Below are 14,833 nucleotides of genomic sequence, written 5' to 3'. Positions count from 1 at the left end.
GATTAGATCGAAAGGTGACTGAAACACAAGTGAATGGCAAATTGCAGCATATGGCTGCGATGTAATTATAACATATCTCATTATTTCAGAACAGAGATGGATGCATGGCTGCAGTGAAAGAGAAAATTACCGGAGAGAAATTGAGAAAGAAAAAGACATAGGCCCTGTTTATACCTGGTTCTATCATGTGGTGTCATAAATCCTTTTCCCGAAAACTACATTCTGATTGAGGCTACATCTTTAGACAGGTGCAGACTAAAATATGCACTGGAATCTGATTGTGATCAGATTTTGATGTTTAAACAGGCAAGCTTCTGTAAAGGTCAGGATGAAGAGCCCATGCATGAGCAGGGTAAGACAGAAAACCTGTCAGAGGGTAAGTTGCCTGGCTACCCATATGTTACCTCCTCCAAACAATATCCCAAACAATATCCCAAACACTATTCCAAACACTCTCCCAAACAATATCCCAAACAATATCCCAAACAATATCCCAAACACTATTCCAAACACTGTCCCAAACAATATCCCAAACACTATTCCAAACACTGTCGCAAACAATATCCCAAACACTGTTCCAAACAGTGTTCCAAACACTGTCACAAACACTATCTCCTAAACATTTTGGTGTCTTTTCCAGAGCGTCTGCGTTAGGCAGAGTGACATACGCAACTCCTCATGTCCAAGTTTCAACTTTCTATTGAGAATAAGAATAATAGGACACTCCAAGTGCAAATTAGAAATTTGGTTGTGCATCAGCAATTCTTCAGTCACTCCATTAGCTGGCAATTAGCCAGTTCAGACAGAAAACACCACACATTAGTTAATCATTTATTAGAGATATGCACAACCATACTTAATATCTTGGTGTTAGGTTAGGGTGGTGGGTGGGTGGGTTCACGCCCGCATGCTAGCAGACCAGCTCACGTCAGACTGAGTGAGTAACCTGATGATTGTAGTCAATATGAAATCTGATACTGTGATAGGAGCTATCCCTGTGTCAGCTGATATTGTGATAGGAGCGATCCTTGCGTCAGCTGGTCAATGACCACTCAGGTTTCCTGCCTTTACTGGCTATGCTAATTTATTCAAACGTATCATAGTCAAGACAGATTTTGTCCTTTTTACTACCATATAGTATCAATATTGTATAAGGCTTGGGTTCCTAATCCTTTTGGCCAATTACAATTTTTTCTGTATAAAAACGTTATGTAATCAAGAACCAATGTGCACTACTTTAATGGGTACTATGACAGCAGTCAGTTTTGCTTTTTGATGGATTTGTAATAAAACTTCAGTCTGAAGGTAGTGCATTTGGGAATGTTTCAAAGGTTTTTGGGAATTAAGTGAAATATCAAGCAAGATCATCTGGCAATAACTGTGTAGGGAATCAATGTAGACGAGCGTTATCTCTGATGTCCCTTTTCCTCAGGTCTTACTTTCTTCCTGGACCGGTCTCTCTTAATGGTTTCTTCTGGAAACAGCCACACACGTCTTCTTATCAGGAATGGGCTCATAATATTTTGTAGCTTAAACCATTAAAAAGTGACATTAATATTTGTGGGAAGAAATAAAAAAAAAAGTATCTCTTTATTATAGCCACTTTTCACAGCCACTGGAGGTAACTCGTGCAACCCTGGTTCACCGACGACTGCATTCTTTTTTAACATCTCGCAAAGCTGCAATATTTTCTCGACATCTCCAAAAGAAGTAAATGTGCAAAATGGTTTCTCAGCCCCATAGAAAACCTGTGGAGTTGCTGAAGACGTGCTTCGTCACTGTAACATTTCCACTATGGCTTCTAGCTAACGCGGGTGGCCACTAAAATGTCACAGAACATCGCAACAAGTGATTTTTAATTATTTAGACTGTGTTGTATAGTAGAGGACGATGCAGCTGCAGACCAACTCAGGCAGAATGCCAGTGCCATAGCAGCACTGGTACAGGAAAAGCCTGTCCCGCACAATATCCTCCATTCCCTTCTCCAGTCCATATTTCTCATATTTTTTACTCAAAATGTGTTTTTCATTCTCTCCCTCCAAAAACGATGTACATATCTCCCTCGCACTCCCCCTCCTGTCTCGTCGTTTTTTATCTTTATTTCTTGTTTCTGTTTTCACCCAGTCAATTCTAACTTTTTTTTATTATTACTTCTTAGCCCCTTTCCTCAGCAGTCTTAATCTCTTCCCCAATCAGAGATACTGATGGCCGTTGCTGGGCATCCTGTTGTCATGGTAACTCTCTGGCGGATAGTAGTAACACAAAGGAGCTGGCAGTGGAGTTTCTCCGCCTTTGTCCCACAGTCATCCCTCTGTCATCATCCCTCTGTTCTACTTCTCCTGTGCCGTGGTGGATTGTAAGTTGGCACACAGCCTACTCAAGAGGAGAGAATTTTGCCCAAGCAAATTAAAGCTGTTTGCCAACAATTCATGCTCAACTGAGGATTTAATTACATGGTCAACCATACGGACTTGGTATAAAGAACAACGCTTGCACAAGGACTCAAATTACCCTCTCTTCGCACCCAACAATCCAAGCCTCTTTGTTTCTAGATGTTTACATCTTTTGTTAGATGCTGGTCAGCAAAAAGGTCTACTTTCTTACCCGGAAAGCAGTTTAGATTTCAAAAGTGTTTATTTGGACACCGGATCCGTGAGAATCATGATGGGCTCTGTGAAAGTGTTACATTTCACACTTGTTGAGTATAGTGTGTTGAATGCTTGCTTCACAGCAGGTAGTGGTGGTCATCACAGAATGTAATCTGTGTGACAGCCCTCAGTGTCAGCCCTCTGTATGTCCTAGAAAGTGCAGTTGGATTTGCTCAGATATGTGTGCCCAGCATGGGTTTGCATGAACTATACACCAAAACAGAATATTGAGAAAGGTCGACATTTTTCTAGCACAGAAAAAAACACAGTCTTTGTCCAGTTTCTCTTTTTGTAAACTTACATACATACTGTCAGTATAAAGACATTTGTTTAACTGTGTTTGAACATCTGGTAAAAAGCTGCTCTAGCCATATATCTATAATTGTTTTAAAAGGCTGTTACTGTCACACGTGATAAAAAATCTGTCAGAGATTAATAACCCTCCCTCTTCAAATGCGCGCACACACACATTATTCAGAGATAATTATTGTAAAAGCTGTGACTGTTACGTGTTTGATCCATCTAGCTTCTGTTCTATTAAGGTTAAGGCTGGGATTCATTCAGAATCTCCATAGCAATGTTTACGTAGTGTCTTTATTTTCAATATACATACAGTGCCCACACACGTTATTCTGAAGGCATACCTGTGAATGGAGTCGCAAAGATTTTATATGCTTAAGACCAGCCTATGTGTTAATTCCTCAACTGAAAACAGAGCCGATGTGTGAAAACTGCATTGTAGGATTTGTTTAACTGAGCCCAAAGGCTGCATCACATTCGACGGTAAACCTCACTCACCTAGTTCCCTAGCCAGTATTTCTCCATAATCTTTCATGAATAACTGATAAAAAAAACACAATGTTTGTAAATTGATTAGACTGCTGCTGGAGTGGAAACTGACAATGCATACATTGTTATTTGTGTTTGCTCTCGCACTTTTGGGAGAACACACTGTTTGGGATTAGTGCCGCAAAACATCAACCTGTTGGGATTGTTCTGAGGTATGTGTAGAGTGAGTGCAAAGTTAACATACGCAATTGTTTTAAGATGAATTTTGCATTGAGGATTTTGTATTTTGAAATGGAGTTGATGGACCTGTGCAGCATTCCCTTGTTTCCCCATACCATTAGGTCATGGCAGTTGTCTGGGACAAGCCACTGACTCCAGACAGATAAGGCATTTATATCCATTGGTTTACTGTATTCTACTGAACAGAGTAAACGAACAATGGTGGGGGCTAGCACAAACATAACGCAATCAGGCAACACATAATAGCATGACCAAAATCAATCACAACCGTGTGATGATAGACTTGTATAGATGAAATGTGTGTGGGTGGTTGAGCAGAAACCTAATGGAACTTTCATTGAATGAGTCCAAGCAAGTTGAGGCAATTTCTGAATAATTTCTTTGATTTACAGTTCTATATTAAATTAGCTTTTTTCTTTTGTTATGTGTCTCAGATGTAATCAAAACTAGGCTGATTAGATATAATGTTTTTAAAAAGCTTTGCATTGCACATTTATTCCACAGTTATATAGTATATTGGTCAAAAAGTCAATGAATTAGGTTGATCTGTACATCAAAAGAAGTATATATATAAAAATAACTCAACTGTAGGAGGTTCACCTTGTCCTTCACAACCAGTGCTTGGTGCTATGACTTTGATTTAATCAAACCCTGAAGCCAAGTATGGCGCTGCATACTAAAATGTGTCATTATTAATTGCACCAAAGAGAGCCTATGATTAGATAAGAATATAAATGTCTTATCACGATGTGGATTTCATCTCCTGCTGTGTAATCGAGCAGGAGATTGCGGGGCAAATCTGACCTCTCAAACCGGTCTCTCTTCATCTCTGTCTCCACCAACCCTTTCCACTTGTCTCTTGGTGTGTACTGTATCCCCCTCATCTTTCCTTCTCTTGTTTTCCCAGGCGTCGGAGCTGGGCATGCTGTCCTTATACTACACCTACATCTTCACCTCACTGGTAAGGAGCTGGGCATGCTGTCCTTATACTAGACCTACATCTTCACCTCACTGGTAAGGAGCTGGGCATGCTGTCCTTATACTACACCTACATCTTCACCTCACTGGTAAGGAGCTGGGCATGCTGTCCTTATACTAGACCTACATCTTCACCTCACTGGTAAGGAGCTGGGCATGTTGTCCATTATACTAGACCTACATCTTCACCTCACTGGTAAGGAGCTGGGCATGCTGTCCTTATACTAGACCTACATCTTCACCTCACTGGTAAGGAGCTGGGCATGTTGTCCATTATACTAGACCTACATCTTCACCTCACTGGTAAGGAGCTGGGCATGTTGTCCATTATACTAGACCTACATCTTCACCTCACTGGTAAGGAGCTGGGCATGCTGTCCTTATACTAGACCTACATCTTCACCTCACTGGTAAGGAGCTGGGCATGCTGTCCTTATACTACACCTACATCTTCACCTCACTGGTAAGGAGCTGGGCATGTTGTCCATTATACTACACCTACATCTTCACCTCATTGGTAAGGTGCTGGGCATGTTGTCCATTATACTAGACCTACATCTTCACCTCACTGGTAAGGAGCTGGGCATGCTGTCCTTATACTACACCTACATCTTCACCTCACTGGTAAGGAGCTGGGCATGCTGTCCTTATACTAGACCTACATCTTCACCTCACTGGTAAGGAGCTGGGCATGTTGTCCATTATACTAGACCTACATCTTCACCTCACTGGTAAGGAGCTGGGCATGCTGTCCTTATACTAGACCTACATCTTCACCTCACTGGTAAGGAGCTGGGCATGCTGTCCTTATACTAGACCTACATCTTCACCTCACTGGTAAGGAGCTGGGCATGTTGTCCATTATACTAGACCTACATCTTCACCTCACTGGTTAGGAGCTGGGCATGTTGTCCATTATACTAGGCCTACATCTTCACCTCACTGGTAAGGAGCTGGGCATGTTGTCCATTATACTAGACCTACATCTTCACCTCACTGGTTAGGAGCTGGGCATGTTGTCCTTAATACTAGACCTACATCTTCGCCTCACTGGTAAGGAGCTGAGGCCTGCTGCTGTGGCTCTCTAATGGAAATTGATGTTGATAACACTTTGCACTAATGGTCCTGTAGAGATGATTCATATCCACCTGATTTATGGCTCATTAATGTCCTTCTGAAGTCCCCCCTTCCTCTCATCCTGTTGCTCAGATCCTCATATCTTTTTCTGCCACTGGGCGCTGGGGGGCAAGAGAGCAGGGACCATGGTGGAGAGTGATGATCCAAACCCCCCCTCTCCATAAAAAGTAGCATGGGTAGATTTTAGTAGCTTTAAAGTGTCCCTTATATATTGGCCCTTTGAACCTGTTCTGATTTCAAAACAACACTGGCTTTATTTATTTCTAGAAGAAAAATATGTTATTTAAGATTTAAGATGTAGCACCATACCCCACTGGAGTAAGAGACCCCTTGTCAGTAAAATACTTTATATAATACCCCCCATGCCTCATTCAAAACTGAAAAGACACACACACACACACACACACACACACACACACAGTGTTCAACTGATATATCATCCACACATTTTCTTTTAGAAATGTTTATAAGTATATATTGTATATAGAAACCCTTGCTATAGGAAAGGACAGCAGATGTGTCACCTGGTAAGGAGCTGGGCATGTTGTCCGTTATACTACACCTAGAAAATCCTCTAACTGCTAAGAAATCTGCCACAGCACATGACTGCATGGGCATTATGATTATTTTCACCACATAAAGACAATGTTTTTCCATGTGGCCAGGGAAAAGAGATGGAGCACTTTATTCTGCTCCCATGTTTTGTTTTAGGTAATTCCATTTAAATGTTGGGGGTACGAGACTTGTGAGGGCAAGTGCGATGCTCCAGTAATCAGTGCTGAACATGTGGAATGAAAAAGCATTTACCACTCTCTTAAGCCGTTTGTTTTGAAGTTCCCTCTGTTCTTAAGTGCTTTTCTGTATAAATCATCGTTGTATTGTTGGTTAATAGATGTCATTACAAGGCATGGGACAAAGTGGAAAGGTTAGTTAATTGGATTATACCTTAATGAAATAGTCCTTCTACTTATGTAAAGCACACATTTTCAAACTTTTTTCTAGATAGCTATTGCCCTGCATGTTTTTTGCCATACGGTAGCTGTTAAATCTACGAATTGTCCCTACAATCTACTGACAGAAGTAACAATCTACTAGCTCTAAAACCAGTCCTCAGCAGGGAGTCGCTAACCCACTTATAATATGTTTCCATTTTCATAATCTTGCAAACGTGTCTGTAGTTTAAACGCAAAATACTGGTCTTGAGCCACAAGTTCTATCGCCATCACAGTAGCCGTGTTGTTCCCTCGCCTTGACCAAAGCTGATCTCGGATCAGGGACCTTCTGCAAACCTCTCCTGCCAAGCATGAACTGATATACAGTTACATCTGAAAACGTGAATTGGAAAGTTGTCTTTTCTTTTTACGTATTTGCACATACAGACAAAGGTTACCTATGTTGACAAATGACATAGAAAAATAATACTTTGCAATCCTTTATCTATGAAAAATCTACAGAAATTTATTTTTTATAGTGCAAAAAAATGAGTACCACCCTAGATTCAATAGCTGGTATTGCCCCATTGGGCTCAAACAACTTAATGTAGAGGTTTATTGTAACTGTCTATCAGTGTCTTATGTAACTTTTCCACTATTATTCACAGTACTACTGAAACTGTGTCATGTTTGAGGGGACAATGGATCATTATCCTATTGCCAGATCCATGTTCAGTTCAGTTTCAGCTTACTCTCTTCAGTAGGAGTATACTAAATTTTGTATGCATAAAGAAATACATTTCTGTTTATTTTAATTGCCTAAATGGTTTCCAAATTTTGGGTTACTTTTATGAATGAAGGTGGTTGAAATTCAGCTTAAATATGTGTTGTAATGTGTATAAAAAAAACAAAAAACGGATGTACTAACTTTTTCACATGAGTTTATATATTCATATTTGAGTCATTTAGCCAATGCTATAATTAAAAACAAATTACAGGAGCAATTAGGATTAAGTGCCTTGCTTTAGGCCACATTGACAGATGTTTCTTGTTCGGCTGGGGGATACAAACCAGCAAATGTTAAAATACAGACACCAAGCTCTAACCACTAGGCATTCTGCCCATATGTTGCTGATATTGTCATATACATATATCTTCATGAAGTGTGACCCATTTTGCAACATAAACCAAATAATTGTCTCAGAATTGGGCAGTTCCTCCCTGTTTCAGTCCGTTTTCTTCCATTTAGTGCCTAATGAACACAACCCTGGTGTGTAGAGTAGGTGTCTGTGCCGGGGTCCGGGATGGCAGGCAGAATGGCCGTGGGGTACTGTAAGAAATGAAATCCTACATCTCGATAGTGCAGCAGCCCAATTTGTGTGGGACGAGGGAGTAGACATTTGTCACTAGCTGTCAGATGTGGTGATAGGGCAGTTCTGTGATCAGCAGCAACAGAGAATGAGAAATAGCTACTTCTTTGAGCTGTACAACTCTGTCTTTCCCCTTTCTTTCTCTCACTCGCTGTCCGGAGATGGGTTCATGTGGCACATAATATAGTGTTACAGCGGGCCCATTAATCAGATTTTTTGCGGTTTGTGAGGTTATCTCCGAATAGGCCGGTCAAGAATATTCGTACATTTTTTTCCAATTGACAGTGAACTACGTTGCAGTGATTTGTGGGTACGCCTGAATCAGCTTGTTACAACAGTGGACTTACATCTGTGTCCCATACTGGTAAGATCATGGCTCTTGTCAAGTCCAAAGTTCTGAGTTCTAGGAATATATATATGAATATGTATGCACTCACTATAGCAAGTCTCCAAGCATAGATTATAAAGGGAATGGAGCTTTGGGATTTGTCCACGCATTTACACTGACATCATCTCGTTCTCCATCGTAATGGTGAAACTGGGATGTTAGATAGAGACACTGCTTTTCTTAGTCAAAAGGTTCAGATTAAATAATGTAATGTTATACTAGCCGTTTTGCAGTCCTAGAATGTATCGCCAATCCAGCCCTTGTAAGCTGACTTCCCCTGTATATCACTTTGAATCTGTTTCTGACGTTGCACATGTAAATTACAAAATGTAACGGCAAGGGAATTAACTGCCAGGATACAACTCTAATATTTTATGCAATTTTCATTCACCTCTTTTTGGATGTTATGAGCAACCGCACAGAACATGAATCAGCCATCTATGTTAAACAGCGATCATTGTCATTCACCTACTGCAGACGTTTATCTATATAAGACAGGAAGCACGTGAAATCAATCCCCCCTCCCTTGAGCCTGTAATTCTGTCAGTTATCATCCCATCACCGCTCATTTACCCAGCATGCTCCTCTTCTTCTCTGAGATGTATCCCCATACACCTGCAGATGGAGTGCTAGCCTTCTGACACACTGTGAAAAATGACATTGGTGTGCCTAATTTCTTTCCTCAAATGATTTTCAGATATTGCTTGTAAAGAAAACGGGGGGAGGGGGGGGCTTGGCAAATGACTTCTAAACAAAATTCTGGTTTTGTTTGTCGGAGATCCAGGACTTAAAATTAATCTGGATGTTTGTTTTGTGTGTTTGTCTTGGCTCTTTGTTTCCTGAGTGCAGTCATTCAGAGATGTGATGCAAGCTGATTGATTAAGGAGTGCACTGAGAGGAGGTAGCAGGCGTTCCTCTTCTTTGTCTGTCACAGCCATGTTGTTTCAGGGGATTTCAGACAAGCACCTCAGAGTACGATGGAGCACAACTTACAGCCCAATAAGAGAAAACACAATAAGCAGTTCTCAATCTTCTGATGCGTGTAAATGACATCCACACGCGTTTGTGTGTTTTTGTGTATCAAATCAAATGTTGCTTACTCACACGCCATTTTCCGACAGTGAACATTTTTAAAAGGAAAGGTATATGAATAGACAGTAAAACAATATAGAAAAGATAGAAACCTTTTTAACACAAGGAATGTCTAAACAATGAATGATAGGATCTGGGCTATTTACTGGGAGTACAAAATACTGAATGAAGGTGCAGTGTGTTGTACAAGGCTTTTTGAGGTTTATGCACATACAGTTGTTAGGCTTGAGGGGAGTTGGTGTAAGTTAGAAACTGACCTTAAGCTCGCTCCAAAGAAAGCTTGATGGAGTCGCTGATGAGGTTATACAACTGTTAGCCTTTTATTTAGTTTGAAAGGTTCAAACATTTTCAAAGCGAAAGATCACATATTTACAGGTGCTGGTCATAAAATTAGAATATCATCAAAAAAGTTGATTTATTTCAGTAATTCCATTCAAAAAATGAAACTTGTATAATGTATAAATTCATTTCACACAGACTGATATATTCCAAGTGTTTATTTCTTTTAATTTTGATGATTAAAACCCCAAATTCAGTATCTCAGACAATTAGAATATTGTGAAAAGGTTCAATATTGAAGACACCTGGTGCCACACTCTAATCAGCTAATTAACCCAAAACACCTGCAAAAGCCTTTAAAGTTCTGTAGGCAACATAATCATGGGGAAGACTGCTGACTTGACAGCTGTCCAAAAGACGACCATTGACACCTTGCACAAGGAGGGCAAGACACAAAAGGTCATTGCTAAAGAGGCTGGCTGTTCCCGGAGCTCTGTGTCCAAGCACATTAATAGAGAGGCGAAGGGAAGGAAAAGATGTGGTAGAAAAAAGTGTACAAGCAATAGGGATAACCGCACCCTGGAGAGGATTGTGAAACAAAACCCATTCAAAAATGTGGGGGAGATTCACAAAGAGTGGACTGCAGCTGGAGTCAGTGCTTCAAGAACCACCACGCACAGACATATGCAAGACATGGGTTTCAGCTGTCGCATTCCTTGTCAAGCCACTCTTAAACAAGACACAGCGTCAGAAGCGTCTTGCCTGAGCTAAAGACAAAAGGGGCTGGACTGCTGCTGAGTTATGTTCTCTGATGAAAGTAAATTTAGCATTTCCTTTGGAAATCAAGGTCCCAGAATCTGGAGGAAGAGAGGAGAGGCACAGAATCCACGTTGCTTGAAGTCCAGTGTAAAGTTTCCACAGTCAGTGATGGTTTGGGGTGCCATGTCATCTGCTGGTGTTGGTCCACTGTGTTTTCTGAGGTCCAAGGTCAACGCAGCCGTCTACCAGGAAGTTTTAGAGCACTTCATGCTTCCTGCTGCTGACCAACTTTATGGAGATGCAGATTTCATTTTCCAACAGGACTTGGCACCTGCACACAGTGCCAAAGCTACCAGTACCTGGTTTAAGGACCATGGTATCCCTGTTCTCAATTGGCCAGCAAACTTGCCTGACCTTAACCCTATAGAAAATCTATGGGTTATTGTGAAGAGGAAGATGCGATACGCCAGACCCAACAATGCAGAAGAGCTGAAGGCCACTATCAGAGCAACCTGGGCTCTCATAACACCTGAGCAGTGCCACAGTCTGATCGACTCCATGCCACGCTGCATTGCTGCAGTAATTCAGGCAAAAGGAGCCCCAACTAAGTATTGAGTGCTGTACATGCTCATACTTTTCATGTTCATACTTTTCAGTTGGCCAACATTTCTAAAAATGTATTGGTCTTTAGTATTTTTAAAAATATTCTAATTTTCGGAGATACTGAATTTGGGATTTTCATTAGTTGTCAGTTATAATCATCACAATTAAATTAAATAAACGTTTGAAATATATCAGTCTGTGTGTAATGAATGAATATTATATACAAGTATAACTTTTTGAATGGAATTACTGAAATAAATCAACTTTTTGATGATATTCAAATTTTATGACCAGCACCTGTAGAATCAGAGGACAACAGGTTTGAGGATGAGTGGGTCCAGGTGAACTGTCAGTGGAGGTAGCAAACACGTAGTATTGGTTTCACTGGTGTTGTGACCCGGAACGTAAATTGGAATCAATTCAACAGCCAGGGTCAATAGATTTGTGGCTAGTTTAGAAGGGGTAGGTGTAATAGAGCCAAGCTCACTCCACAATATACTGAAAGATGGAGTTAAAATATTGGTAGGTGCATTATTTGGCATGACATTCTCCATATTAGGAATGACTTTGGTAAGGGTTATAGCAAATCAACAGTGAAGATGGTTAATACTCTGGACTCACGCACACATGCACAAACGTGCACATACGTGTACAAACATGCACAAAAATGCAAACACACACTATCCCTTTCCCTCCTTAATTTGCTCATAGCAGATCTTTGATATTTATCAAATTAAAACCGTATCACATTTCTATGCGTCATACAGTTCACAGCAGGTATAAAAGGCGCAGTGAAATGCCTATGTAGTACCTCCATCAGCAATGCATTACCTTAGTCGATATGATGTGTACGTGAACGCGTTTGTGTCACCAAATGACAGGCCAGTCGATTGGGTATTACTGTTGCTGGGCTCTGAAGATGGATAAGGGGGAATGGCCGTCAATGAGCAATCACTACGGGTAATGTGTTTGAATGCATGTTGCCCAGGGGACAGCAGTTAATTATTTAACTGTGAATTCCTTCACTGGCACATCAGCCTAGATAGCCGGCTTATTATGAGCTGGGCCATGTGTTCACTCGCTTGTACCTCCAAAGGGCCTCGTCATCCGCAAAGTAATGACTAATCAATAAACAATCATTCACTTAATGAGTATGGTTACATGCACACAGTAATGTGATTATTGTGGTCAGTCAAATTACTATAATAGTTTAAACGTTTACATGCTTTGCGAGATGAACGATTTCCCTAATAATGTGTTCACACGGACACGTCGCATATCATGCCAGCCGACGGGGCTTTAATAAATGCGGAAAACCGACAATGAAAATGCATCTTCAAATCACAGTGAACAGTGTTTTTTGGATGCCGTCTCAGCTGTGCGGAGAGAATCCATCCATTTTCAACGTAGAATGCCCATGAGATGAGCGCCCAGTCCAAAACAACACGGCATCATGTTGCATAGTGTCTCCTCATCTGTCTGTGAGATGCCTAATGTCATTGGAAGGTTGGCTTAGCCAAGGATCACGTCACTTTGAGGGCTTAGTTGACATATTTTGCCCATTGTGGAGCTCGGGGCATTTTCCTCACGTTTGTTTTGTTCATCATGTTTCATTTCCTCCACACACACCCATGATGCCTCTTGTCAAAGCAGATATTTTCATTCATCTGTGCTTGAGGAACACGTGGGCTTCTCTTACTGACAAACCTGTACCCACACACACAGAGATAGAAGGAAGATAGCAGGGTGGCCTTAGCCCCGACTGCCTGGAAGAAGGCAGCGTATAACAGCCACTGGCATAGTTCTGTGACAATGTATATTCACACATTTTAAATTCTTGATGCGAGCCAACAAATCTAATTTAAAAAAAGGACTTGAGGCGCTCAGCTGACATGGAGCAGTCCCTCACCAGTTGCAGTATCCTTGACACATGCGGATTTGTGCCATTTGAAGGCCACCGGCTGTCACTCTTTAAATACATCCTGGACCCCCGGAAATCAGTGTTTGCAAGTTGGCATTGGAAAGTGATGCTTCTCAGGTTGTAATATGACGGGCTGATTGTTTAGCAGGTGGTTTTTAAAGGCCCGGTCCTCCATAATTAAAGGCCTGCTCCTCCAAAATAAAGGCCTGCTCCTCCAGAATAAAGGCCTGCTCCTCCAGAATTAGCACCTCCCTGAGACCTCTGTCCATAACCAGCATAAACATCGGCAGGCTTGTTTGTACACCCGGAGAATACAATCATCAAAATAGGGGGAAAAGGCATTGTTTATATACTGTATGTGCTGCAGGTTAGACACTTTCTCTCACCTGGCTGGCTGTCAGATTGACGAGTCATAATGTCTACAAATATACTGGTGCTTGTATGAATAGCAACCTTTCACAAAATGGGCAATAGACTCAATGACATTTGACCTGTAATATTCAACATCAAATGGGCCATGATTTGCAGGCTGCTAAAACGCTAGATTGTTTTATTGGTAGAACCGGTAACTTTACATTAACGGCACACACACACACACAAACCGGCTTGCCTTTATTTGAACTACTGTAACTGAGACACTATACACCAGACCCTAAAGGTTGGTTTTATCTTCTGATTTTATGTTTTTGGCATTAGTTTCCATGCATTTGTGCTGTGGCTTCTGAGGACTTCTGGGGACTTAGCGATATACCTCCCCTTACCCTGAAATGATTATTTCTGTGAACAGTCTATCATACAACAACAACTCTTTTCTCAGTTGAATCATTACAAAATACACCCAAGATAAACATTGAAAGGTTAATCACAAAATAGTGAGAAATTACACGTGACGGTATATATCTGACTTATTTCTGGGCAGGTCAAATAGATACACAATACCCTCCGTGCCAACTGCCTACCACTTTCTGGACACCTATGCCAGATTTGTTTTATTATAAACACTTTTCATTGCATGATGTGAGATGTACAGTGGATATAAAAAGACTACACACCCCTGTTAAAATGTAAGGTTTTTGTGATGTAAAAGAATGAGACAAAGATAAATCATGTCAGAACTTTTTTCACTTTTAATGTGAACTATTCGATTGAAAAACAAACTGAAATCTTCGAGGGGTAAACATGGAAAATAAAAATCTTACAATAACCTGGTTGCATAAGTGTGCATACCCTCTTACAACTGGGGATATAGCTGTGTTCAGAATTACCCAATCACATTAAATAGAAGTCATTACGCACCTGCCATCATTTAAAGTGACTCTGATTAATCACAAATAAAGTTCAGCTTTTCTAGTAGGATCTTCCTGACATTTTATTAGTTGCATCCCAGAGCAAAAGCCATGGTCCGCAGAGAGCTTCCAAAGCATCAGAAGAATCTCATTATTGAAAGATATCAGTCAGGGGAAGGGTACAAAAGAATTTCCCAAGCATTAGATATACCATGGAACACAGTAAAGACAGTCATCATCAAGTGGAGATAATATGGCACAACAGAACTGGACGTCTTTTCAAAATGTATGAAAAGTGAAAACTGGTCAGGGAGGCTTCCAAGAGGCCTACAGAAACATTAAAAGAACTGCAGACATTTCTGGCAAGTACTGGCTGTGTGCTACATGTGACAACAATCTCCCGTATTCTTC

General features: G+C 40.9%; 1 protein-coding gene across 1 annotated transcript in view; it reads left to right on the top strand.

Moving 5' to 3' along the window:
• grik4 (glutamate receptor, ionotropic, kainate 4) overlaps nucleotides 1–14,833 on the top strand; it is a 371,059-nt gene that overhangs the window by 274,648 nt on the left and 81,578 nt on the right. Inside the window, exon 8 of the mRNA XM_020047780.2 lies at nucleotides 4,585–4,638. Within this exon, the coding sequence (XP_019903339.1) occupies nucleotides 4,585–4,638 (54 nt within the window). The remainder of the gene's footprint in view (nucleotides 1–4,584; nucleotides 4,639–14,833) is intronic.

Source organism: Esox lucius, chromosome 1 (assembly GCF_011004845.1).
Source record: "Esox lucius isolate fEsoLuc1 chromosome 1, fEsoLuc1.pri, whole genome shotgun sequence".
NCBI classification, from domain to species: domain Eukaryota; kingdom Metazoa; phylum Chordata; class Actinopteri; order Esociformes; family Esocidae; genus Esox; species Esox lucius.
Note: the sequence above shows the minus strand (reverse complement) of the source record. Positions and strands in the feature narration are given on the sequence as shown.